This window comes from Pristis pectinata, chromosome 1 (genome assembly GCF_009764475.1).
Source record: "Pristis pectinata isolate sPriPec2 chromosome 1, sPriPec2.1.pri, whole genome shotgun sequence".
Taxonomy (NCBI): domain Eukaryota; kingdom Metazoa; phylum Chordata; class Chondrichthyes; order Rhinopristiformes; family Pristidae; genus Pristis; species Pristis pectinata.
The window spans coordinates 78985946-79012239 of NC_067405.1; the positions used below are offsets into that span (position 1 = coordinate 78985946).

Consider the following 26294-nt stretch of genomic DNA (forward strand, 5'->3'; position numbering starts at 1 on the left):
CTGGCAGGTGATGATAGGTGAGTCCAGGTGAGAGGGGAAAGAGGTGGATGGATTGGGGGGAGATGTAAGAAGCTGAGAGGCGATAGGTAGAAGAGGGAAAGGCTGAAGGAGGAGGAAACTGGTAGGAGAGGACAGTGGACCATGGAATGAAGGGAAGGAGGTGGGGAATAAATGGGCAGGTCTTCCCTCATTCCTGTGGCTCCCTCCTGCCTTCTCTTTCTCCTTCCTCCGCCCTCATGACCTGAGATCACTGACCCTCTGCTGTGGGTTGCCGAGAGCTGCTGCCCAGTCATAGAGTCATACAGCATGGAAACAGGCCCTTTGGTCCAACACGTCTATGCCGACTGTGTTGTCCAGTGAACTAGTCCCATCTGCTCACATTTGGCCCACAGCCCTCTAAACCTCTCCTATCTATGTACTTATCTAGCTGGCTTTTAAGTGTTGCTAATACACCCGCCTCAACCACTACTTCTGGCAGCTCATTCCAAGTACGCACCACCCTTTGCGTGAAGCTGCCCCTGCTGTCCCTGATCTTAAACCTATGCCCACTTGCTTTTAGCACCCCCTCCCTGGGAAAAAGACTTATGTGCTTTCTCCCTGTCTATACCTCCATCAGGTCACCACTCAATCTCATACGTTCCAAGGAATAAAGTCTTAGTCTATGCAACCTCTCCTTGTAACTCAGGCCCCAAGTTCGGGCAACATCCTGGTAAATCTTTTCTGCACTTTTTTTAGTTTAATAACATCTTTCCAATAACAGGGTGACCAAAACTGTACACAGTACTCCGAGTGCAGCCTCACCAATGTCTTATATAAATGCAACATAATTTCCCAATTTCTATACTTAGTGCCCTGATCGATAAAGGCCAGTATGCCAAATGCCTTCTCCACCACTCTATCTACCTGAGACACCGCTTTCAGCAAACTATGCAATTGGTCCCTCTGTTCCTTAACACTCCCAGGGGCCTTACCATTCACTGTACAAGTCCTCCCCTGGTCTGATCTGCCAAAATGCAATACCTCACATTTATCTGGATTGAAAGCCATTTGCCAATCCTCAGCCCACATACCTAGCTGATCAAGATCCCCCTGTAATTTTTCATAACCTTCCACACTGTCTACAACACCACCTATTTTAGTATCATCTGCAAACTTACTAACCATGCCTTGTACATTCACATCCAAATTGTTTATATAAATTACAAATAACAAAGGTCCCAGCACCGACCCATGTGGCGCACCACTAGACACAGGCCTCCAGTCTGAGAAACAACCCTTGACCATCACCCTCTGCTTCCTACCACTGAGCCAATTATGAATCCAATCCGCTATCTCCCCTGGATCCCATGTGATCTAACCTTCCAGACTAGCCTGCCATGAGGGACCTTGTCAAAGGCCTTACTAAAGTCCATATCGACAACATCCACTGCCAGATGGTGGAACAGTACAGCAGAGGGACAGGCCTTTCAGCCCATGATGTTGTGCCATAGAACCATAGAACAATACAGCACAATACAGGCCCTTCAGCCCACCATGTTGTGCAGACCTTCAAACCACTCCTAAGACTATCTAACCCCTTCCTCCCACATATCCCCCTATCTTAAATTCCTCCATATGCTTATCTAACAATCTCTTGAACTTGACCAACGTATCAGCCTCCACCACCACCCCAGGCAGCGCATTCCACGCACCAACCACTCTCTGGGTGAAAAACCTCCCTCTGACAGCTCCCTTGTAATTAAACACCAATTAATAAAACACCTAACTAAACTAATCTCTTCTGCCTACACAATGTCCATATCCCTCCATTCTCTGCACATTTATGTGCCTAAGTAAGAGCTTCTTAGATAGGCACATGAATGTGTAGAGAATGGAGGGATATGGACATTGAGGTGCCTATGGATCTACCAGCAGATCCATACGCACCTCAATGAAAAATCAGTCCCATTATTTAACAAGAGCCATATACAGATCCAGATAAACAAGTTTTTGGTTAACACTTCATTTAAAAGAAGAAACCATTGATAGTCCAGCAATGCTTCAGTAATGTATTGAAAAAAATTTGTAAAATATACGTGTAACTTTCTGGAGTGGAAATTGAACCAATGGTCTTCCGACCTCGAGGGGAGTGTGTGTCAACTGAGTCTAAATGATAAAAAGTGGTTCTTACTGTCAAACACAAAGCTACCTTCTCCGCACACTCGGTTAAAACAACAATGAAGGACCATCCTGTTCTGTAACAATTCCAGGATTCTAAGAACCTTATAAAGTTGGATAACATAAGGTACCTTTTAAAATGACCAAACCCTGAAACTCCTGAAATCTCTCCCTAAACCTTGTCCACCAGCCCTTCCTTCAGCTAAACCTTTGCTCATTTGTCATTTGTCCCAGTGTTTCCTTATAGAACTCCACATCAAATCTTGTTGATAATGTTTCTGTGAAGCATCTTAACATATTTGGCTTTGTTAAGGCTCAATATAAATATTGTTGTTTAAATATAGGGTTTTATTTCTTTCAGTTCATAAAGAGGAGTTTTGGACTGATCTTTTTTATCCTGCATTAATGCAAAATAAAATAGAAACATAGGAACATAGAAAACCTACAGCACAATTCAGGCCCTTCGGCCCACAAAGCTGTGCTGAACATGTCCCTACCTTAGACATTACTAGGCTTACCCATAGCCCTCTATTTTTCTAAGGTCCATGTACCTATCCAAAAGTGTCTTAAAAGACCCTATCGTATTCGCCTCCACCACCGTTGCCGGCAGCCCATTCCACGCACTCACCACTCTGAGTAAAAAAACTTACCCCTGACATCTCCCCTATACCTGCTCCCCAGCACCTTAAACCTATGTCCTCTTGTGGCAACCAATTCAGCCCTGGGGAAAAGCCTCTGACTATCTACCCAATTAATGCCTCTCATCATCTTATATACCTCTATCAGGTCCCCCCTCATTCTCCGTCGCTCCAAGGAGAAAAGGCCAAGTTCCCTCAACCTGCCTTCATAAGGCATGCTCCGCATTCCAGGCAGCATCCTTGTAAATCTCCTCTGCACCCTTTCTATGGCTTCCACATCCTTCCTGTAGTGAGGTGACCAGAACTGAGCACAGTACTCCAAGTGGGGTCTGACCAGGGTCCTATATAGCTGCAGCATTACCTCTCGGCTCCTAAATTCAATTCCCCGATTGATGAAGGACAACACACCATATGCCTTCTTAACCACAGAGTCAACCTGTGCAGCTGCTTTGAGCGTCCTATGATCCTCCACACTGCCAAGAGCCCTACCATTACTCTGCCATCATATTTGACCTACCAAAATGAACCACTTCACACTTATCTGGGTTGAACTCCATCTGCCACTTCTCAGCCCAGATTTGCATCCTATCTATGTCCCGCTGTAACCTCTGACAGCCCTCCATACTATCTGCAACACCTCCAACCTTTGTATCATCCACAAACTTACTAACCCATCCCTCCACTTCCTCATCCAGGTCGTTTATAAAAATCACAAAGAGTAAGGGTCCCAGAACAGATCCCTGAGGTACACCACTGGTCACCGACCTCCATGCAGAATATGACCCTTCAACAACCACTCTTTGCTTTCTGTGGGCCAGCCAGTTCTGGATCCACAATGCAATGTCCCCTTGGATCCCATGCCTCCTTACTTTCTCAATAAGCCTTGCATGGGGTACCTTATCAAATGCCTTGCTGAAATCCATATACACTACAATCTACTGCTCTCCCTTCATTGATGTGTTTAGTCACATCCTCAAAAAATTCAATCAGGCTTGTAAGACAGGACCTGCCCTTGACAAAGCCATGCTGACTATTCCTGATCATATTATACCTGTCCAAATGTTCATAAATCCTGCCTCTCAGGATCTTCTTCATCAGCTTACCAACCACTGAAGTAAGGCTCACTGGTCTATAATTTCCTGGGCTATCTCTACTCCCCTTCTTGAATAAGGGAACAACATCTGCAACTCTCCAATCCTCCAGAACCTCTCCTGTCTCCACTGATGATACAAAGATCATTGTCAGAGGCTCTGCAATCTCCTCCCTCGCCTCCCACAGCAGCCTGGGGTACATCTCATCCGGTCCCGGCGACTTATCCAACTTGATGCTTTCCAAAAAGTTCCAGCACCTCCTCTTTCTTAATATCTACATGCTCAAGCTTTTCAGCCTGTTGCAAGTCCTCACTACAATCACCCAGATCTTTTTCCGTAGTGAATACTGATGTAAAGTATTCATTAAGTACCTCTGCTATTTCTTCCGGATCCATACACACTTTCCCACTGTTGCACTTGATAGGTCCTATTCTTTCGCATCTTATCCTCTTGCTCTTCACATACTTGTAGAATACCTTGGGGTTTTCCTTAATCCTGCCCGCCAAGGCCTTCTCATGTCCCCTTCTGGCTCTACTAATTTCTTTCCTACGCTCCTTCCTGTTAGTCTTATACTCTTCCAGATCTCTAACTCTCTGTACCTTTTGTAAGCTTTTCTTTTCCTTTTGACTAGATTTGTTATAGCCTTTGTACACCACGGTTCCTGTATCCTCTCGTGACTCCCCTGTCTCACTGGAACATGCCTATGCAGAACTCCACACAAATATCCCCTGAATATTTGCCACATTTCTTCCGTACTTTTCCCTGAGAACATCTGTTCCCAATTTAAGCTTCCAATTTCCTGCCTGAGAGCCTCATAATTCCCTTTACTCCAAGTAAACGCCTTTCTAGTCTGTCTGTTCCTATCTCTCTCCAGTGCTATCATAAAGGAGATAGAATTATGATCACCATCTCCAAAATGCTCTCCCACTGAGAGATCTGACACCTGACCAGGTTCATTTCCCAATACCAAATCAAGCACAGCCTCTCCTCTTGTAGGTTTATCTACATATTGTGTCAAGAATCTTTCCTGAACACACCTAACAAACTCCACCCTCACTGTATGGAGATGCCAATCGATATTTGGGAAATTAAAATCTCCCATCACAACAACTCTGTTATCCTCACACCTTTCTCGGATCTGTTTCCCTATCTGCTCCTCCATATCCCTGTTACTATTGGACGGCCTATAAAAAACACCCAGTAAGGTTACTGACCCCTTCTTGTTCCTAACCTCCACCCACAGAGACTCCGTAGACAGTCCCTCCATGACGTCCACCATTTCTGCAGCCGTGACACTATCTCTGATCAACAGTGCCACTCCCCCACCTCTTTTGCCTCCCTCCCTGTCCTTTCTGAAACATCTAAAACCCGCAACTTGAAGTAACCATTCCTGTCCCTGAGCCACCCAAGTCTCTGTAATGGCCACCATATCATAGCTCCAAGTATTGATCCAAGCTCTAAGCTCATCCGCCTCATTCACAATACTCCTTGCGTTAAAATAGACACATCTCAAACAGTCTGTCTGAGCACGTCCCTTCTCTATCACCTGCCTATCCTCCCTCTTGTACTGACTACAAGCTTTCTCTATTTGAGAGCCAAACACCTTTTCCCCAGTCTCACCAGTTCGGATCCCACCCCCCAACAATTCTAGTTTAAACTCTCCCCAGTAGCCTTAGCAAAACTCCCCGCCAGGATATTGGTCCCCCTGGGAGTCAAGTGCAACCCATCCTCTTTGAACAGGTCGTACCTGCCCCAAAAGAGGCCCCAACGATCCAGAAATCTGAATCCCTGCTCCTTACTCCAATCCCTCAGCCACTCATTTAACCTCCATGTCATCCTATTCCTAAACTCACTGTCGCGTGGCACAGGCAGTAATCCTGAAATTACTGCCTGTGTGGTCCTGCTTCTCAACTTCCTTCCTAACTCTCTATAGTCTTTTTTCAGGACCTCATCCCTTTTCCTGTCTATGTCGTTGGTACCAATATGTACCACAACCTCTGGCTGCTCTCCCTCCCTCTGCAGGATACCTTGGACGTGATCTGAAACATCCCGGACCCTGGCACCTGAGAGGCAAACTACCATCCGTGTTTCCTTCCTGCGTCCACAGAATCGCCTGTCTGCCCCCTAACTATAGAGTCCCCTATCACTACTGCCCTCTCTCTTTCCCTACCCTTATGAGCCACAGGGCCAGACTCTGTGCCAGAGGCACTGCCACTGTTGCTTCCCCAGGTAGTCTGTCTCCCCCAACAGTAGTCAAGCAGGAGAACTTATTATCAAGGGGTACAGCCACAGGGGTACTCTCTAGTAGCTGACTCTTCCCTTTCCTCCTCCTGACTGTGACCCACTTGCCTGACTCTCGTGGCCCCGGTGTGACTACCTGCCTGTAACTCCTTTCTATCACCCAAAATGTCAATAATGATAAATGTTAGTGTAATTATATACATGTATCATAAGTTATTTGCCAATGTTAGTTGCCAATCAGTTATCTGCTGGTCTCAGACATTCCCTCCACAACCACATCACAAATTCTCCCCCCAAACCTATAGCCACGATTTGATTAAACAACAGATATAGATTTCAGGGGCTGAACCCCCTGATCTACCTCCCTCTGCTGACAATGTGCCTGTCAATACACCTCTCACCCAGTTACGACTTTCAATGTGACTCTGATACTCAAACAAAATACAACAGTCAACATTTCTTTTGTCTAAGCTCTGGGTAATACATTCCACCAGCACCAAGTGGAGAGTGTGAGCATGCATTTGGCTTTACCCGTCTCGTAGAAATCCTTTTTGTCGCTGGCAGGTTCCAGTGCATGTAGCTGTGAGAGATCCTGGCCGGCAGTGCTCACTGGTACTTCACTCTGTTTCCCTGTCAGATGGAACAGCACAGAACAAGGTTATGAGGAATAAATTTAAGGATTGATAAATAAAACCAAACATTATGTTCTTCTTTCCACAGCAAAGCCAGTAAGGGATCCATGACACACTTACAGAAATTCCCTTCCACAAAGGGCAAATTAATCAAGGCGGATTCTCCATCTTAGTACCTGCTCTGTGCCGGTATAAAGCAGGACAGATCAGCACCACTCCCAACAACCTGGCTTAAAGAGAGCAGTCAAACCCTGGGCATTGCAGAAGAATAAAGGACACTGGTGTTTGACTGTAATGTAGCACAAACACCTGCATGGATCTGTTCAGTATGCCTGCACACAGCCAGACCTTAACATTGTTCAGCCATGGGCTGCTCAGTTCCAAGCTTCATTTGTTGCCACAAAAGTGCCAGGCAATAGGTATCTCTAACATGAGAGTGTCTAACCACCTTTTCTTGACAAACAATGACATTACCATTACTGAGCGCCCACCATCAACAACCTGAGGGTCACCATTGATCAGAAACTCAATCAGGCGATCACAGAAATGTTGAGATTACAAGAGGAGATCAGAAACCGGGTGTCCTGCTAGGAGTGATACTCCAAGGCCTTTTCATCATCCACAAGGCACAAGTCAGGAGTGTGACGGAATCTCCACTTGCCTGGATGAGTTCAGTGCCAACAGCAGTCAATTAGCTTGACATTATCCAGGACAAAACAGTCTGTTTGATTGACACCTACCCACTATGATGCACGTTCGTTCCCTCCATCACTGACACACAGTGTTTGCAATGTGTACCAGCTAGAAAATATATTGCAGTTACTTGCCAAAGCTACTCCCAAACAGCACTTCCCAAAACTACAGCCTGCACCACCAAGGAGGAAGGCAGAATGTGCGTGGGGTCACCATCACCTGCACATTCCCCTCCAGGTTGCTCTCCATTTGACTTGGAAAAGCATTCCTGGTACTCCATTGTCACTGGGTCAAACTCCTGGAGCTCCCTTCCCAACAACACTCTAAAAACACCTACACCAGAGAGACTGAAGCAGTTCAAGGCAGCTCACCACCACCTTCTCATGGGCAATTAAGGAATGGGCAATAAATGTTGGTCTTGCTCAGATCCCAACAAAATGAGAAACTTAAAAAAAGGGCAGGACAAAGAAGGAGGTGAAGATTCAGGGAATTGATCCCTAAGGCAAACACATTCGCCCACCGTTACCTTAATGACGATGGCTTCCATCCTTTGAAACCTCTTGGCGTGGACAGGCAGAACGTTCATCAACAGATTAAAATCAGCATTCCATTGCACAACTGTGAGTTTGAATGAAATATCAGTGAAACACTATGTTCCCTAGTGTTCAGAAAATCAGGGAAGCAGGAGTGGCTACTGTGGTAAGTAACTCTGCAAACACTTGCTGTTTCAGCATCCTCCAGCCACGAAATGGTAATCTGGCAGGTCTTAAATTATAACGAGTCCGGCTGTTAAATTCAGTAGACCTCTGTACCCACTGCTGGGTTTGCTCAGTGGCCCTGGTCTAAATACTAAATGAGAATTGGATGCAATGAGGGAAGATCACAACTCTGGAGAAGTTCTGGTGATCAAAGCTTGCCATCTTTCTTTTCTGCCCATTAAACCATACTGATTTCTTTACCCAGAGGTGAGAACGTGGAAACACTTACCTCAGTGTGTAGCTGTGACAAACAGTTTTAAAGGAAAGGAAGGGAATATAATAGGACCATTAAAGAAGCAGAATTAGGACATTCGGCCCATCGAGTCTGCTCCACCATTCAATCATGGCTGATTTTTTTCTCAATCCCCATTCACCCCCCTTCTCCCCGTAACCCTTAACCCCTTTAACAATCAAGAACCTATCAATCTCTGCCTTAAATGTACCCAATGACTGGGCTTGCACAGTCCTCTGTGGCAATGAATTCCACACATTTACCACCCTCTGAAGAAATCCTTCCTCATCTCAGTTCTAAAGGGACATCCCTTTATTCTGACGCTGTGCCTTTGGATCCTGGACTCTCTTACTAATGGAAACATCCTCTCCACATCCACTCCATCCAAGCTTTTCAGTATCCGGTAGATTTCAATCAGATCCCCCATCCTCCTGAACTCCATTGAGTACAGTCCCAGAGACATCAAATGCTCTTCATAAAGCTCCTCATATGAGTAGGATGACAGGGTGAGACAAAGGAAAGAGGGAAGAGACCCTTGTGCACCATTTGCACTGTCATTGACCTCTTTGGGACAAGGGTGTGAGTTATGTGCTGTAAATACAGTGTGATACATGATAGCCAGCACAAATGTTCCTGCTTTCTCTAGGAGAAGAAGATAGGATGGTTTCCCCAGCGGTTCTTTGGTTTTTTTGCTTCTATTTGGAGCCCCTACTCATGAATAAACTGGAATTATATTGGCCTGGATTTCGCCGGCTGTAGAAAAGCAGACCTCAGAGAAGGCAATCCCCACGAGACTGCCCACTCCCCTCCTGACATCAGCTCGAGTGAACTGCTTACATACAGCAGAAACATCATCAGACTGGTTCAGCACCCAATGACAGTACAGAATTCTCTTGGACAGCAACCTGCATAATTTTTAGCCAACGTAAAATGAAGAACAGGTAGAAGATGCACATCGTCATTTATCAATTATTTCCCCATGTGCCAGGAAGTTTGGGACTCCCAAACTTTCTGACAAGGTTTGCTGTTTATATTCAGCAACTAAACTCCAGCAAAAGAGAGCTGGCTTCCTGTGACACTGGGGAATCTGTCCTCTGCGCAGGGTTAGCAAATCCATTCATTTTAATGAAGAGGAATGAGGGGAATGAGGTGTTGTGGACCATCCACAGCAGCAGGTGTGGACACCTCCACGATCTCAAGGCCCAACATGTCTTTCACTGTACCAGGACAGTGATTAACTTGAGTTCAATGAGGAGTGCAACAAGGTGAAGTTGTAACACAACTTACCAGGCTCAATAGCAAAACCAGCAAGTTATAGACAGAACTAAGCAACCTCACAACCAACTGATCACATCAAAGCTCTGCAGTCCTACCACAACTAGTTACAAAAGCTGATAGAAGGAGCCGACTCCAAAAACATCCCTATCCTCAGCGAAGTCAGGGCCAGCACGAGCGGCACAGTTACAGTCATCTTCAGCAGAATGCTGAGAGGGTGATCCACCTCAGCTCCCTCCTCAGATCCCCACCATCACAGAAGCCTGCCTTCAGCTAATTCAGTTTATCTACATCATATCCACAAAAACAGCCAAAAGCAAAGGCTGTAAGACCAGACAACATCCCACCCATTGTACTGAAGACTTGCACCCTAGAACTAGCCTCACCTGTTACAATACTGGCATCTACCCAACAATCTGCAAACTGCCCCAAGTATGTCCTTCCCACAAAGAGCACAACAAATTTAACTGCCCAATCGTCTACTCTCAAATCATCAGCAAAGCAATGGACGGTGTCATTGACGGTGCTATCAAGCAGCACTTACTCACCAATAAACTACTCATCAATGCCCAATTTGGTATTCACCACCACCGCTTGGTCCAAATGTGGATTCCAGAAGTGAGATGAGAGTGGCTGTCCTTGACATCAAGACATTAATCAAATTTGGCATCACAGTGCCCTGGTAAAACTGAAGTCATTGGGCATCAAAGGGAGATCACTGAAGTTATACTTTGCACTAAGGAAGGCAGTTGTGGTTGTTAGAGGTCAATTATCCCAGCCCCAGGAGCTTCTCTGGACAGTCCTAGACCCAGCCATCTTCATCTGATGACTGTACAATGTTCAATTCCATTTACAATTCACTAGTAAATAAAACAGCCTGTGCCTGCATGCAGCAAGACACAGATAACACTCAGGCAAAGGCTGATAATTGGCACACATATGAAGCAATCACTTTCGCCAAGAAGAGAAAATCTGATCGCCTGTCTTTGACATTCAATGCATTCCCACTGCTGGATCCAGGAGGGGATATGGGGCGGGTGGGGGTGGGGGAGGGGGGTGGTGGTGTGGGGCTGAAGTACACCAGTTGGACTAGCTGCATAAATACCATCGCTACAAGAGCACATCAGACAGCACTTGAGGCAAGTTGCATGCCTCCTGACACCCAAAAGCCTTTCCATCATTGCCAGGTATGTTGGAAACGTAATGCAATACTCTCCCCTTGCAGTTCAATGCAGTTATAACGACACCCAAGTCAGCCCATTTGTCACCCCATTCTGCACCATCTACACTGCAGTTACTTGCTCTGGCTACTCTCACACTTCCTCCCAAAAACTAGACCAGCATCAAAAACAAGGGCAGCAGGCACGTGGGATTCTCCTCCAAGTTACATACCATTCTGATTTCCTTCATCGTTGCTGGCTCTGAATTCTGGAATGCCCTCCCAACTGTGGGAGCATCTTCACCAGAAGGACTGCTGAGGTTCCAAATGGCAGATCACCACCACTTCCTTGAGGGCAAATAGGGATGGGCACTGGGGTGCAGGAATCTTTCCAATGATGACTGCACCCCAAGACGAGTAAAAGAACTGACTGCATGAGACCAGAATGTATTATGCAATGTACAGTTTTGTTTAACTAGCAGCGTTCTTAAATGTTTTTAAGTGATTAGTGCATTTGGATTTGCACCAGTGCCACATAAAGGTAACTGCACAGGACAAGGGGGCTAAGGGGTTGGGAGTAATTTATTGGCATGGACGGCCATTGGCTAACAGAAAGCAGAGTCAGTATGATGGGTCATTTTCAAACTGACAATCAGTAAGTAATGGGATACCTCAATTATTTATATTATAATATTGGATGCAGGGATTCAGTGTAGTGAATCAAAATCTGAATCCGATTTATTATCACTGGCTTATATGACGTGAAATTTATTGTTTTGCGACAGCAGTACAGTGTAAAGACATAAAATTACTATAAATTACAAAAATAAATAAATCGTGCAAAGAAAAGGAATAAAGAGGTAGTGTTCATGGGTTCATGGACTGACGTAGACATTGTGTAGACAAATTTGCTGCTGATACAAAAGGTTGGTTTGCAGTTTGCCAGGAAAACACAGAGTCTGTAGAAGGATATAGATAGGTCAAGTGAGTGGGCAAGAAGTTGGCAGATGGGAGCATAATGTGGAAAAATGTGTGGTTATCCACTTTGGAAGGAAGAATGAAAAAGCAAATGATTATTTAAATGGGATATAGAGATCCTAAATTGAGGGATGTGGGGAGAGAGTGGGAAAGTGTATCAAAGACTAGAGCAGCCACAATCTATTTGAATGTTGGAGCAGACACACTGGGTTGGTTAGTCTATTCCTGTTCTTATTTCTTGTGCTCTTCAACTTTATAATTTTGAAAGAAATTAGTAGACACCTTCAGAAAACAATAATACTCTTTTACCAGAGAACTAAAAATGCTGGAAACACTCAGCAAGTCAGACAGCATCTGTGAAGAAACAGTTAACGTTTTCAGGTTGCTGAGCTTTCATCACAGCATTGACATGAAATGTTAACACTCTTTTTCTCCACAGATGCTGCCTGACCTGCTGAGTATTTCCACCAATCTGTGTTTTTATTTCAGATTTCCAGCATCTGCATTTGTTGTACGTTGAATTCTCTTTGATGGCTCCGACAGATGACCGGCCTAGTTGGCTGTCATAAACTAGGGCAGGACTTGAACTGGCCTCCCCATGTATGGCCACTTAGGTTCAGAAGACCCTGCCATCACAAAGGGCCTCATTAATTGAGGAATCTACTGCTCAAGGTGAGTGCAGACGTAGCAAGTAGGTAAACAACAAGCTACAAGTCTAGGCCTTTAGATTTGAAATACTTATATGAGGAATTTACAATCCACATATATAAAATTACTTCTTTATGCTGCAGAGTTTGCTAACAGCAGTCATGGTTTAGCTCATCCTAAGTCCTCTTGCAATAAAGTGTAACATTTTCATAGTATCTTAACAGTTTATAAGCACTTTAAAATCTCGTTAATTCATCTGATTCCCTTTCTTTCCAGTGGAGGAGATGGCACTGGAAGACTGAAGAGGCACTGGAAGACTGAACCTCTGGAATTCTCTACCCTGGAGAGTTATGGAGGTTAGATCCTTGTGGATATTTGAGAGTTCAGGGAATTGAGGACGTAGCACAGAAGAGATAGGGCCTGGGGAAGATTAACCATGATGATATTGAATGGTAGGGCTTGATGGGCCAAGTGGTCTATTTCTGCTCCTATATTCTTGTGACTGAACCATTTACAGTAACTCTGCAACTTTTGTGTTGTTATACAAATGCTGAAAACCCAGTAATGATGATTAACTACAATAACTTCATTACTACAATCATATTATCTGAGCCTTTCACTAGAGGATGGTGTGGATGAGAACTTTTTAATCAAAGATTGGATTAACTTTGCTTGAAGTGGAATTGGAGTTGTTGTACCCCTCACTCACTGCCTATATTATTTTGGTTGGAAGACCCTTTGAGCCTCTCACCTTCAGAAGATCCAGGTTCGACATCTTCATCCAACAGCACTAACCTGAAAAAAAAGACAAATGGCAAAATACTGTCATTCCCATTTGCAATTTACTTATCCTCCAAGGACTGTTTAGAGTTCAGGGGGTACTTAAGTTATAAAAATGTAATGAAGCTCACGCAAAGTAAAGAATCAGGAACACCAAGTGTCCAATGTACTGTTGAATCATCCCTTCTAGAACTCAAGTTGTTTCCGTCACTGCACCTAACACTTAGAAATCAATGCCAACATGATCATGACAAAGGGATATTTCTATCTCTTCAAACCAGAAATTTCTAAGCTCATATACCAGATTAGCGCTTTAGCCTCCAGTACATGCACAATAGAGTCATTGAGTTATACAGCATGGAAACAGGCCCTTCGGCCCAACTGGTCCATGCTGACCAGGATTCCCATCTAAGTTAGTTCCATTTGCCTGCGTTTGGCCCATTTCCCCTTAAACCTTTCCTATCTGTGTACCTGGCCAAGTATCTTTTAAATGTTGTTAACCACTTCCTCTGGCAGCTCATTCCATATACTGACCACCCTCTGGGTGAAAAAGTTGCCCCTCAAGTTCCTATTAAATCTCTTCCCTCTCACCTTAAACCTATGCCCTCTTGTTCCTGATTCTCCAACACTGGGAAAAAGATTGTGTGCATTGACCCTATCTATGCTCCTCATGATTTTATTCACCTCTATAAGAAAAAAGTCCCAACCTGTTCAACCTCTCTCCATAACTCAGTCCCGAGTCCAATGTTGTGTACAACTGCAATGTCTCATGTCTCATCCCTCACCCCTCTCCTGTGTTCCTCCTTTCAGTCCACCTCATTCACTTTGTGCCTGGCTTTCTCTCTATATTCTTGTGCCTTTATTTTCAAATCTTTGTTTTCCCTTGTACTACCTCAATGCACTGTTGTAATGAAATGATCTGCATGGACGATATGCAAGACAAGTTTTTCACTGTACCTCAGTACATGTGACAATAATAAACCAATTTACCAATCCTTGGCTGCCAAAGAGACCCTGAAACTGAATCGGGACCCCCAGTCTCAGATAGTCCCAGAGGGATCTCTCTCTCTCTAGAAGCAGCAATGAAATGGGACAACCGCAAAAGGTTGAGAAAAACCTCCTGTATTACAAGATCTCCTTTCAGTTTTGACCTAGTTCTCCCTCCACCGTTTCTGTATTGTGGCTTTGCTCCTTCGCTGATCTTTTACCTCAATGTTGCACAAATCCATATTCCCTAACAACATTGAGCAAGATTATTCAGCCCATCAAGTCTAAGCTGGCAATCCCATTCCTCCAGCTAGCTTCGCACACGAACTCATGAACACCCCTAGCTCCAACTCCTTAAAACTGCATGCTGTTTCTCTCTCCTTTTCCTCCACCTCTTGCGTTTTCATCTTTCTCTTCTCCTACCTTTCCTCTGCATTTATGTCACTTCTTTCCCTTTTTTCTTCACATCTGTTTCTCTTGGCTCTCCTACTTCTTAACATTCCCCCATCTTCGCTCACACTCTGCTGGTCTCAGATGAGCCCAAATAGCCACCTTTCACCCAACAATCAGAAGCTCTTGGGTACAGAGCTGTCCTTCTAAAATGACCATGCAGAATTTGGTGCCCATGCTCCACCCATCTGCTAAAAAAATGGTCTGACCTGTATCCACATCCTGCTGAATAATGTCAATCAAAGCCACAATTCAACGGGGTTGCTTGATTCACTGATCTATGTAGATAATCTGTCTAAGGGCTTATATGACCATTTTGTACAACTTCCAGAAATGATGGCTGTCTTGACCTTGCACGAACAATAAAGACTTAACAAAGGCAAAGATGATTCGCTCTCACCCCAGGAGAAACAGCACATGGCCTTTCCTCATTCTGGACTTCCTTTAATTACATGTGAGTAACATTCACAATTTAACCAGCATCCACCTGTGACCCTCTGCCCCTACACCTGCAGCACAAGCAGCAGAAATTCAAGGCAAGCCTGATCCAGATGGTTCACATTTTCTTTTCTTAGTCCTGCAAGGGCATGTCATTCTGGAGTAGAGTTACTTTAACTCCCAAAGACTTAGGTTGATTAAACTCATAATCTTTTTCTATCCATTTTGCAATTATGCAAAATTGGTAAAATGATATCTGGAAGTCAGTGGGCGGGAACATTTCCAAACACATTAATACCATTAGCAAGATCCTTTGAATGGTCCCCAGCAGGGACTGTAGCCATACTAAAGCATTTTGTAAACTGTACATTTTGAAAATAGTTCATCCTCTATTTATGAAATGAATGTTTCATGAGCTAGTCAATAATCCCATGGAGGGGACCCTGGTGTTTAGTGGACACATTTGGTCAGAAGTTCCCCAAATCTTGACTACTCCACGCTGTTTTATCAGATGGTGCTTTCCATGCTGAACCACAGGGGAAATTTCAACTCCCAGGAAGTAAGTAACAGCAGGCAAATGCACACAGCAGAAGGAGCTGTGGGTCACAGCAGAGTGAGATAAGGAAGTTTCAAGTATACCAGGTAATGTAATATCCGTACAGTCTCCACATGAAATGAATTTTATTATAACAGTACTGATGGAAGACTCTATGGCACTGTTAAGGCCAGCTTGGAGAGCAGCATGTAGGAACCCTGTATCAGCTTGAATTGGCAGAGAAAATGAATACTCACTGTGTAAGTTAGCCCATGTACCTGGTAGAGGACATCATGGAAAACCACCAGCTCATGGGTTACAAGGTCTGACTTTCAAAGTGCCTTTCAAGAGTCTGAATACCACTGGGTGCTCACCAGCTCACCCAGAGGAAAACAACAAACCTCACCCTCTGCTGTCTGTGGTCAACCAACTGACAGGCCAGCTAGTCCAGATGAAGAGTCTCAACCTGAAGCGTTGACTGTCCATTTCCCTCCATAGATGCTGCCTGACCCGCTGAGTTCCTCCAGTGCTTTGTGTGTTATTGACAGACAATATCTCTCTCACATACAGATGCACTCACTCACTCACACATACCCACAAACACATCCTCAGAGGCACCATCCCTCACTCACTCAAACCCAAACTCACACGCTCTCATCCACCCACACCTGTACACAGGCCACTCACACTCTCCACACTTACTAAAGATTAAAAGTAGGAACCTGACGACATTTTACCCTTGGAGCATGGGGAGAGAGATGAGAGGTACAATCTCTGTCAGGAGGAGACACACAAGACTGCAGATGAGAATTTTTGACGTTTCAGGTCAAAATCCTGCATCAGGACTTTCTTTGTTGATGACCTTTATTAACATCAGCTAATGAAGAACCTTGCTGAACACATGCTGAACCTTGGATCCTCTGATTCTACTTATCCAGAATTATATCATGTAATGTCTTTACCAGGAACTTAGGAGATTGTTACCCATAGAGGAACAGAAAAAAAAAGTCTCGCATTCACAATGCCTTTTAATGACCTTAGGGCATCCCATGGTACCTCTCAGCCAATTAAGTACTTTTAAATCAGTCACTTTGGTAACTATGGGAAAGGCAGCATTCAATTTGTGCAGGGGAAGTCCTCATGAAAATCAATGCAATAATGCAATGCATTAAAACTTGTTTTAATGTTTTTTTTGAGGGATCAATAATAGCCCGAGACAAAGGGTGAGACTCCCATCCTGTTCTCCACATAAGATCTTCTACATCCAAGAGAGAGCAGACTGGGCTTCAGTTTATTGTCCCAGCATCTTCAATAGTTTAGCACAGCCTCAGCACCTCATGAGCTGCTTGTCCAGGATGTTGTATTTGGGAGTGAGGCTCGAACCTATGACTTAATGACTCAGGAGCAAAACTGCTACCTCTGAGCCACAGATGGCATCTATGGTGACATTCGGTCAATCCTATTTGTTATTTCAAACCATTTCACAGGTGTGAAATGTGGATAACAGATGTAAACTTACTTTCTAATTTACAGATCATGAAAAGGGTTCCACGTGTTAATTCATAGGCTTGTCCTCAGTTCTTGGGTCAATCTCTGCTGATCCCAGGCAGATAATTGAGGAGGGCAGTAAGTAAAAACATCTGAAATGTTTTTTCTTCCAGCAATGAAGATTGGAATGAAACAATCACCAAGCTCAATCTAACATATATTTTACACCAGATTTATACATAAACACAGGTATTAAAATAGCAACAGTGAGTTACAGATATTTTCAGCTAATTCCTCCAGTTTGTGATTACAGGAATCTTTACTTACTTGTCTACTTCATTTGATATGCATTCCTTCTCTTTCTCCTTACTCTTGTCAAGTTCCTCCCTGGTCAGATGATCAAAAGGGTCCTGTAAACTCTGCATGTTTAGAAGAAACAATTAACACATGTTGTGTGAAAAGAAGTTCCTAGGTAATTATTCTGAGGTATAATACTGCATAGTGTATAGCTGATCTAACATTTCTGAGTCTTGAGGTATGCTACTCCTTCAGTGAACTCACCTGCAGTCCACAAACATTACAAGGTCAGTACAACTTTGGTCAGTAATATTGTTAATAACAGCATGGTTATATCTGGTCTTCCACATAGATGCAAAAGATCCCACAGCATTATCTGAAGATACGTTGGGAGCTCTCCACTACGTCAGAGCGTTAACCGAAACAAATAATGGATCAATGATCCCATGACTGTTTGTGGAACACTGTGTTGGATAAGCTGCCTGTTGAGTTACCTGATATTGGGATGTTCACAGAACGGTACTTCATGAAAAGGCAAGGCTCTTTCTTTCCAGAGGTTTGGGATACTGCTTGCAGGGAATCCTTGACCAGCAGCACTGACTGCGGTTGGCACTGTATTATGTTTTTTCTGCTGACCAATTGGACACGAGTACTGACCATCCACAATTACAGAAACACCATGAACTGCCAAATGCAGAAGGCAAGGAACTACTGACAGGGTGAGAAGACCAAACCTGTCAGTTTGTTCTGTTGCTGGATTCCACATGATGGTTCTGCCGAGTTGTGCTCAGATTTCCCAGCACTATAATGGGGAATTGCCTCTAATATCCACTCTGCCATGTGCACTGTGGCTGCAGTGTGTACTGTCTACAAAAATGCACTGCAATTACACTAACAGCACCTCCCAACCCATGACCTCTACTATCAAGAAACACCAAGCCAGCAGGCACAGGGGAGTACCATCACTTGCAGATTCCCCTCCAAGTCAAAAGGCTGAGGGGAGACTTGATAAAATTCATAAAATTATGAAAGGCAGAGATAGGGTAGACAGTCAGAATCTTTCTCCCAGGGTACAAATGAAAATCCTAGAGCACATGCATTTAAGGTGAGGGGGGAAAGTTTAAAGGAGATGTGCGGGGTAATTTTGTTTTGCACAGAGTGGTGGGTGCCTGGAACGGGTTGCCCGGGGTAGTGGTGGAAGCAGATACGATAGAGGTCTTTAACAGGCTTTTAGATAGACAAAAAAAAATGCAAGATGGCACCGGAGAATGGCAACTCGTTGCAAGCTGCTCTCTACAGATCCACTCATTAGCCTTATTATAATTGTTCTACACTTTTAAATTTACCTGAACGCACTCTGTACTAACTCAATGTAACTGCACTGTGTAATGAATTGACCTGTACGATCGGTATGCAAGACAAGTTTTTCACTGTACCTTGGTAAAAGTGACAATAATAAACCAATATCAAAACCAATACCAAATAAACATGCGGAGTATGGGGGGGCAGGATATGGATCATGTACAGGCAGAAGAGATTTAATTTGACTCAGCATCGTGTTTGGTGCAGATAAGGTGGGCCGAAGAGCCTGTTCCTGTGCTATTCTATGTTCTATGTCACACACCATACTGACTTGGAAATGTCTCACCATACCTCATGTTACTGGGTCTCATTTCTGGAACTCCCTCTGCATCAGCATTGTTGGAGTACTTTCAGAACATTCAGAACAGAAACAAGGCTATTCAGGAGAAGGAAATATCTCGCCCAAAAGCTCATCTGAGGTTCAAATATGACATGCTCGCCATTAGTCTAATTCAGTTTTGGACAGTTACCACGGGAAACAGAATTTGTGATCCTTTTCCTAATAAGATTTCTTATTGGACGACAGACAAGCAGTCTAACAACTCGAGGATGGCGGAGTGGTCAAGAGGAAGATCTTGCTGAAAGGCCGTGTGCACATGGGATATGGGAGAGCACGGAGGATAGATCCCTGTGAGAGGAGAAGTACGACAGGAGCCATTGTTTGGACACACCGGCTACAGCTTGATGGCTACGAAAGGAGCCTTGTCACTGCAGTCCCATCAAGCTGGATGACAGTGGAGAGTCATGGCGTGGTCAAGTATGTTAGGTAGGGAAGCAATAAACTGTCCTTGATTCCAAGTGTAAATCGTTAATATAAATTTTGAATAGTGGCCCACTCATGGATTGTATTGGAATCTCATCTTCCACTAATTGTCACTTTGAATGACTAACTCTTACACACTGCTTTCTGCTTTACATGTATCCAGCTAATCATTCTGCTTTTTGACCCCTGATGCTCCTTGCTCTGACCTTAATTATTAGTCTAGTCTATCAAGTAGTACATTATTGAAGGATTTTGAAAACAGCTACTTGTCTACTCCGTTACCTCTTAAAAGAATTCAGTGTGCTTTGTCAAGCAAGGTGCCGTTTGAAATCCATTCACTATTTTACTTTTGGTTTCATGGTGTTTCTCAAATTAAAGATCACACTGAGCAGGCATGGAGAACCGCCAGCCAACAGCAGAGTGTAGGTCAGCATGCTCTGGACCTCCATGTCTGATGCTGCAGGTCAGAAGTATGGAATGCTCTGGAGGTCATCTGTACTTGCTCTCCACCACTGAAGTCAACACAGCAACATACTGGACAGAGGGGCCAGACACACTTTTGCATCTGGCCCCTCAGCTTTATGCAAGAATAGCTGGCACAATGATAACGCCAACCTTCACTAAAATGGCAGGAGACGAAGTGGTTTTCTTTACTTCATTTTAATTAATATTAATGTGGCCACTTAACTCACATGTTGAAAGTGGTTTTAAGTAAATTATTTTTTTTTACTAACAAATGATTAAGTACGAGTAACAATGTCTCCTATATCTGGTCTGTGCAGTCCTTTAAAAAGCACGGACGTAACCCATCCAACCCAGGCTTTTTTTTGGTCTCTGAATTTGATTTATTTACTATTTCTCTTTTTATTTTAAATTAGCTTATTTAATTTCTGATCACATCTTTTGATGTTATATCCAGTTGATCTGTTCTCAATGGTAAAGCAATTATTCACCTCCTGTGATTTTATCCTGTCTGTCTTAGTGACCTATTCCCATCCTGAATTTCCCCTTTTATGCCTCTGCAGAATAATTCATTCTTTGTTTGATGTTCCTTGTTAACTTAAATTTTATAGTTACTCTTCACCTTTCCAATTGCTTTATTTGTCTCCTGAATACTTTTATTCTTGACCACAATTTCTCCCTATGTAATTATTCATTCATAGTATTTCAATTTCTCATTCATGTTTAATCTGTTCTTAATTTTTAAGGTATCCTTAACATATTAAGGTATGTCTCTGGAATATTATTAAAATTTGACACTCCCATCTATGGGCCAGTGGGATTCTAGTCACCAGTAAACAAATCCTTCCAGCCATCAACTAGTATGTCAAAAGCCCCAGTGAGTTTGCGATTGTTATCTTGATCGTATACTGCACAGATAATGTTTCTGTTGTTTTAATGGGTTAAAGAGAAAACTTGGGAGATGTTGTCTTAAGAAATGAAATGGATGGGTTTGGTGAAGAAGTAGTTTTGATATTCTTCTTGCTTCGCATATTCTTTCCAACTTACCTTAAGTGCGGTAAATTTGTAAGGCTGATAGCCCTTGAAACTCTCATGAATCTGAGACATCATACAGGCTGTTCTCTCCCAGAAGTGAAGTAGTGTATTCTAGATGAAGAAAAAAAAGAAATATCACTGCTATGCTAGGTGTATTAGAAGAAAAGCTAAAGACACTGAATAAAAATAAGGAGGAAAGCTGGTGTTTTGGCAGTGCAGGGAACGACAGGGCACAGAACTGAGTCCAACTGGACAAGTTCCCAACACACTGAGCAAAGATGATATGTTTCTGAATGGAGATTAATGGTGGCAGAGTGGGAGCAGCAGGAAGTGGAGAATTATCTCCATGCAAGATTATTAACAATGCTACAACAAGCAGAGTGACTGCACATCTACTAAAGCAAGAACTCATGCTAAGGAGGAGAAGCATACTTTTAAAGATTAGAACAGAAATAAATGCAACAGACAGCAAAATATATTTTAACAATTCTTGACAAGACACAATAATTAATGTGAAGTCTAAATGATATTCAGATATGGATACATTCATGGAACTTGACAAAGGTATAGGCTGACTAAGAGTACACTGTTCTACATAAGACTGAAAGGAGATACGGGGATGGTAGCATTGTGACTACATTGCTAGACCCCTGACCCAGAGATCCCAAAAACCCCACGAAAAGCAAGTTCAAATACCAGTCTGAGAATCTGAATGTAATTTGAAAAAGGATGCACATCAGTAAAACTTCTTTGGGGAAAGAATATTTTTCCACTCTTACTCTGTGTGTTGGGTGTGGAGCCGCAGAAACTTAGGATACAGAGGAGGCCATTTGGCCTGTCATTTCTGTGCTGGCTCTTTGAAAGAATATTTGTGTTAAGTTACACATCCAGCTTTTTGTTTGCCTGATCCAGCTGTTGTTAAAAAGACCAACATTTATTGTGCATCACTAATCACCCATAAGAAGAAGATGATGAACTGCCTCCTTGAACCCATACAGTCTGCTGTTGGAAAACAATACCAAGATTTAGACCCAAGCATTAGTAACATACTTCCAAATCAGTGTGCTGTATGACTTGGAAAGGAATTTAGATGTAATAATGTTCCCATGTGCCTGCTGATCAAAGTGGTAGAGGTCACAGGCTTGGAAGGTGCTGCACAGAAGTCTTGACAAGGTTGCTGTAATTTCCTGCTGACAACTTGCTCTTGCATCCATAGTATTTATTGACCTGGTTCAGGTTAAATTTCTGGCTGATAATAGGAGAATTAAATGGTGGCAAAACCACCAGACATCTGTGAGAGGCAGTTAGAGTCATCGAATTGTACAGCACAGAAACTGGTCATACAGCCCAACCTTTTTGCCCATCTATATTAATCCTCAGTCGCCCGCATTAGGTCGATATTCTGCTATGCCTTGTTTATTCAAGTGCCTGTCTAAATGTCTCTTAAACATAGCAATCGTCTCTGATTCCACCACCTCCTCTGGCAGTGAGTTCCAGATATCAATCACTCTCTGTGCAAAAATTTTTCCCCTCAAATCCCCTTCAAAACTCATTCCTCTCACCTTAAACCTCTGCCCTCTTGTTTTTTTATCTCCCTACAATGGGATTCTCTTGAGTCAGAGATTAGAAACAGGAGCAGTGTTAAGCATATTGGCTCCTCAAGATGGTTTCATTATTCAATAAGATCATGGCTGATCCAAACTTGGCCTCAACAAGAGATTCCCAATCTCTCCCCATACCCACCAACTTCCAGGTGGCTAAAATGTCTGTCAACCTTTACCTTCCTCTTCACAGCCCTCTGAGGTGGATGATGCCAAAGAAAAAAATCCTTCTCATCTCAGTCTTAAATGAGCAGCCCCTTATTCTGAAACTATGCTCCCTAGTTCTAAATCGTTCCACCAGAGGAAACATCTTAGAACATAGAAGACCTACAGCACAATTCAGGCCCTTCGGCCCACAAAGCTGTGCCAAACATGTTTCTACCTTATAAATTACTAGGCTTACCCATAGCCCTCTATTTTTCTGAGCTCCATGTACTTATCCAAAAGTCTCTTAAAAGACCCTATCGTATCCACTTCCACCACCGTTGCCGGCAGCCCATTCCACACACTCACCACTCTCTGAGTAAAAAAACTTACCCCTGACATCTCCTCTATATCTACTCGCCAGCACCTTAAACCTATGTCCTCTTGTGGCAACCATTTCAGCCCTGGGGAAAAGCCTCTGACTATCTACCTGATCAATGCCTCTCATCATCTTATATACCTTTATCAGATCTGCCCCCATCCTCCGTCGCTCCAAGGAGAAAAGGCCGAGTTCCCTCAACATGCTTTCATAAGGCATGCTCTGCATTCCAGGCAGCATCCTTGTAAATCTCCTCTGCACCCTTTCTATGGCTTCCACATCCTTCCAGTAGTGAGGCGACCAGAACTGAGCACAGTATTCCAAGTGGGGTCTGACCAGGGTCCTATATAGCTGGAACAATACCTGTTGGTTCCTAAATTCAATTCCACAATTGATGAAGGATAATACACCATATGCCTTCTTAACCACAGAGTCAACCTGTGCAGCTGCTTTGAGTGTCCTATGGACTCGGACCCCAAGATCCCTCTGATTCTCCACACTGCCAAGAGTCCTACTATTAATACTATACTCTGCCATCATATTTGACCTACCAAAATGAACCACTTCACACTTATTTGGGTTGAACTGCATCTGCCACTTCTCAGCCCAACGGTGCATCCTATCTATGTCCCGCTGTAACCTCTGACAGCCCTCCATACTATCCACAACACATCCAGCCTTTGTGTCATCCACAAACTTACTAACCCATCCCTCCACTTCCTCATCCAGGTCGTTTATAAAAATCACAAAGAGTAAGGGTCCCAGAACAGATCCCTGAGGTACACCACTGGTCACCTACCTCCACGCAGAATACGAGCCTTCAACAACCACTCTTTGCCTTCTGTGGGCCAGCTAGTTCTGGATCCACACTGCAATGTCCCCTTGGATCCCATGCCTCCTTACTTTCTCAATAAGCCTTGCATGGGGTACCTTATTGAATGCCTTGCTGAAATCCACATACACTACATCTACTGCTCTCCCTTCATCGATGTGTTTAGTCACATCCTCAAAAAATTCAATCAGGCTCGTAAGGCAAGACCTCCCCTTGACAAAGCCATGCTGACTATTCTTAATCATATTATACCTCTCCAAATGTTCATAAATCCTGCCTCTCAGGATCTTCTCCACAGCTGAGGTAAGACTCACTGGTCTATAATTTCCTGGGCTATCTCTATTCCCTTTCTTGAATAAGGGAACAACATCCGCAACCCTCCAATCTTCTGGAACCTCTCCAGTCTCCATTGATGATGCAAAGATCATCGTCAGAGGCTCCGCAATCTCCTCCCTCGCCTCCCACAGCAGCCTGGGGTACACCTCATCCAGTCCTGGCAACTTATCCAACTTGATGCTTTCAAAAAATTTCAGCACCTCCTCTTTTCTAATATCTACATGCTCAAGCTTTTCAGCCTGCTGCAAGTCCTCACTACAATCACTCAGATCTTTTTCCGTAGTGAATACTGATGTAAAGTATTCATTAAGTACCTCTGCTATTTCTTCCGGATCCATACACACTTTCCCACTGCTGCACTTGATAGGCCCTATTCTTTCGCATCTTATCCTCTTGCTCTTCACGTACTTGTAGAATGCCAAGGCCTTCTCATGTCCCCTTCTGGCTCTCCTAATTTCCTTCTTAAGCTCCTTCCTGTTAGCCTTATACTCTTCCAGATCTCTAACATTACCTAGCTCTCTGTACCTTTTGTAAGCTTTTCTTTTCCTTTTGACTAGATTTATTACAGCCTTTGTACACCACAGTTTCTGTATCCTCTCGTGATTCCCGTCTCATTGGAACATGCCTATGCAGAACTCCACACAAATATTCCCCAAATATTTGCCACATTTCTTCCGTACTTTTAGCATCCATCCTGCCAAGCCCCCCAGAGAACCTTGTTCCAATAAGATCATCCCTCATTCTTCTGAACTTCAATGAGTGTAGGCCCAACCTGCTCAACCTCTCTTCCTACCTCAACTCCTTCTTCCCAGGAATCAACTTCATTGCCTCCATTGCAAGTATGTCCTTCCTTAAATATGGAGAACAAACCTACGTCGTTCTCCAGGTGCGGTCTCACCAGTGCCCTGCAAAGTTGCATCAAAACCTCCCTACTTTTATATTCTATACTCCTTGCAGTAAAGGCCATCATCTTCCTGATTATGTGCTGCACCTGCATGCTAAATTTTAGTGTTTAATTCATCAGGATTCCCAGATTCCGTACATGGCAACATTTTGTAATCTTGCTCCATTTAAATGATACTTTGCTTTTTCATTCTTCCTTCCAAAGTGGATAACCTCACATTTTCCCACATTATATACCCCATCTGTCCATTCAACTTAGCCTATCTATATCCCTTCTCAGGATCTGGGGTGTGTCCCCCTCAAAACTTGCTAACCTATCTTTCTTTGTATCATTCGTAAATGTGGCTACAGTACACTCAGTCGCTTCTTCAATCATTGGTAAAGATTATAGATAGTTGAAATCTCATCACTGATCTCTCTGGCACCCACTAGTTACTTACTGCCAACTAAAAGTAATCCATTTATTCTGACTCTCTGTTTTATGTTAGCCATTTCCTTGTCCATATGTTACTCCCAATCCATGCAGTCTTCACTTCTGCAGGAAACCTATGTGGCACTTTAAAATATGCCTTCTGAAATCCAAATGCACTACATCTCCTAACTCATCTTTATCCATCATGTTTGTTCCATCCTGAAAGAACATTAGCAAATTTGTCAAACGTGATTTATCTTTCACATAACCATGTTCACTCTGCCTGATTGTCTTATGATCATAAATGTCCTTCAATTACCTGCTTAATACTGGATTCCAGCACTTTCCCATTGACAGGTGCTAGCCAACTATAGATTCCTAAATTCTGTCTCCCTCGTTTCTTGAATAGCTGCAGTACATTTGCGGTTTACAATCCTCTGGAACCTCTCCAAGACCCAGGGAGTTTTGGTAGGTTACAACCAATGCATCCTTTATTTTTTCAGCCCCTTTTTTTAAGCCCTAGGACATAGGCCATTAGGACTAGGGGACATGATGACCTTTAGCATCATTAGTTTTCTTCTAGTGATG

At 43.5% G+C, this 26294-nt stretch overlaps 1 protein-coding gene across 3 annotated transcripts in view; it reads right to left on the reverse strand.

Annotated features, from left to right (window-relative positions):
• The window catches only part of ical1 (islet cell autoantigen 1-like), a 109372-nt gene that overhangs the window by 19441 nt on the left and 63637 nt on the right, over positions 1-26294 (reverse strand). For all 3 annotated transcript variants that reach the window (XM_052023459.1, XM_052023452.1, XM_052023467.1), the window contains 4 exons: positions 21112-21210; positions 17508-17599; positions 13254-13297; positions 6659-6757 (listed from right to left, as the gene is read on the reverse strand). In XM_052023459.1, the coding sequence (XP_051879419.1) occupies positions 6659-6757; positions 13254-13297; positions 17508-17599; positions 21112-21210 (334 nt within the window). The remainder of the gene's footprint in view (positions 1-6658; positions 6758-13253; positions 13298-17507; positions 17600-21111; positions 21211-26294) is intronic.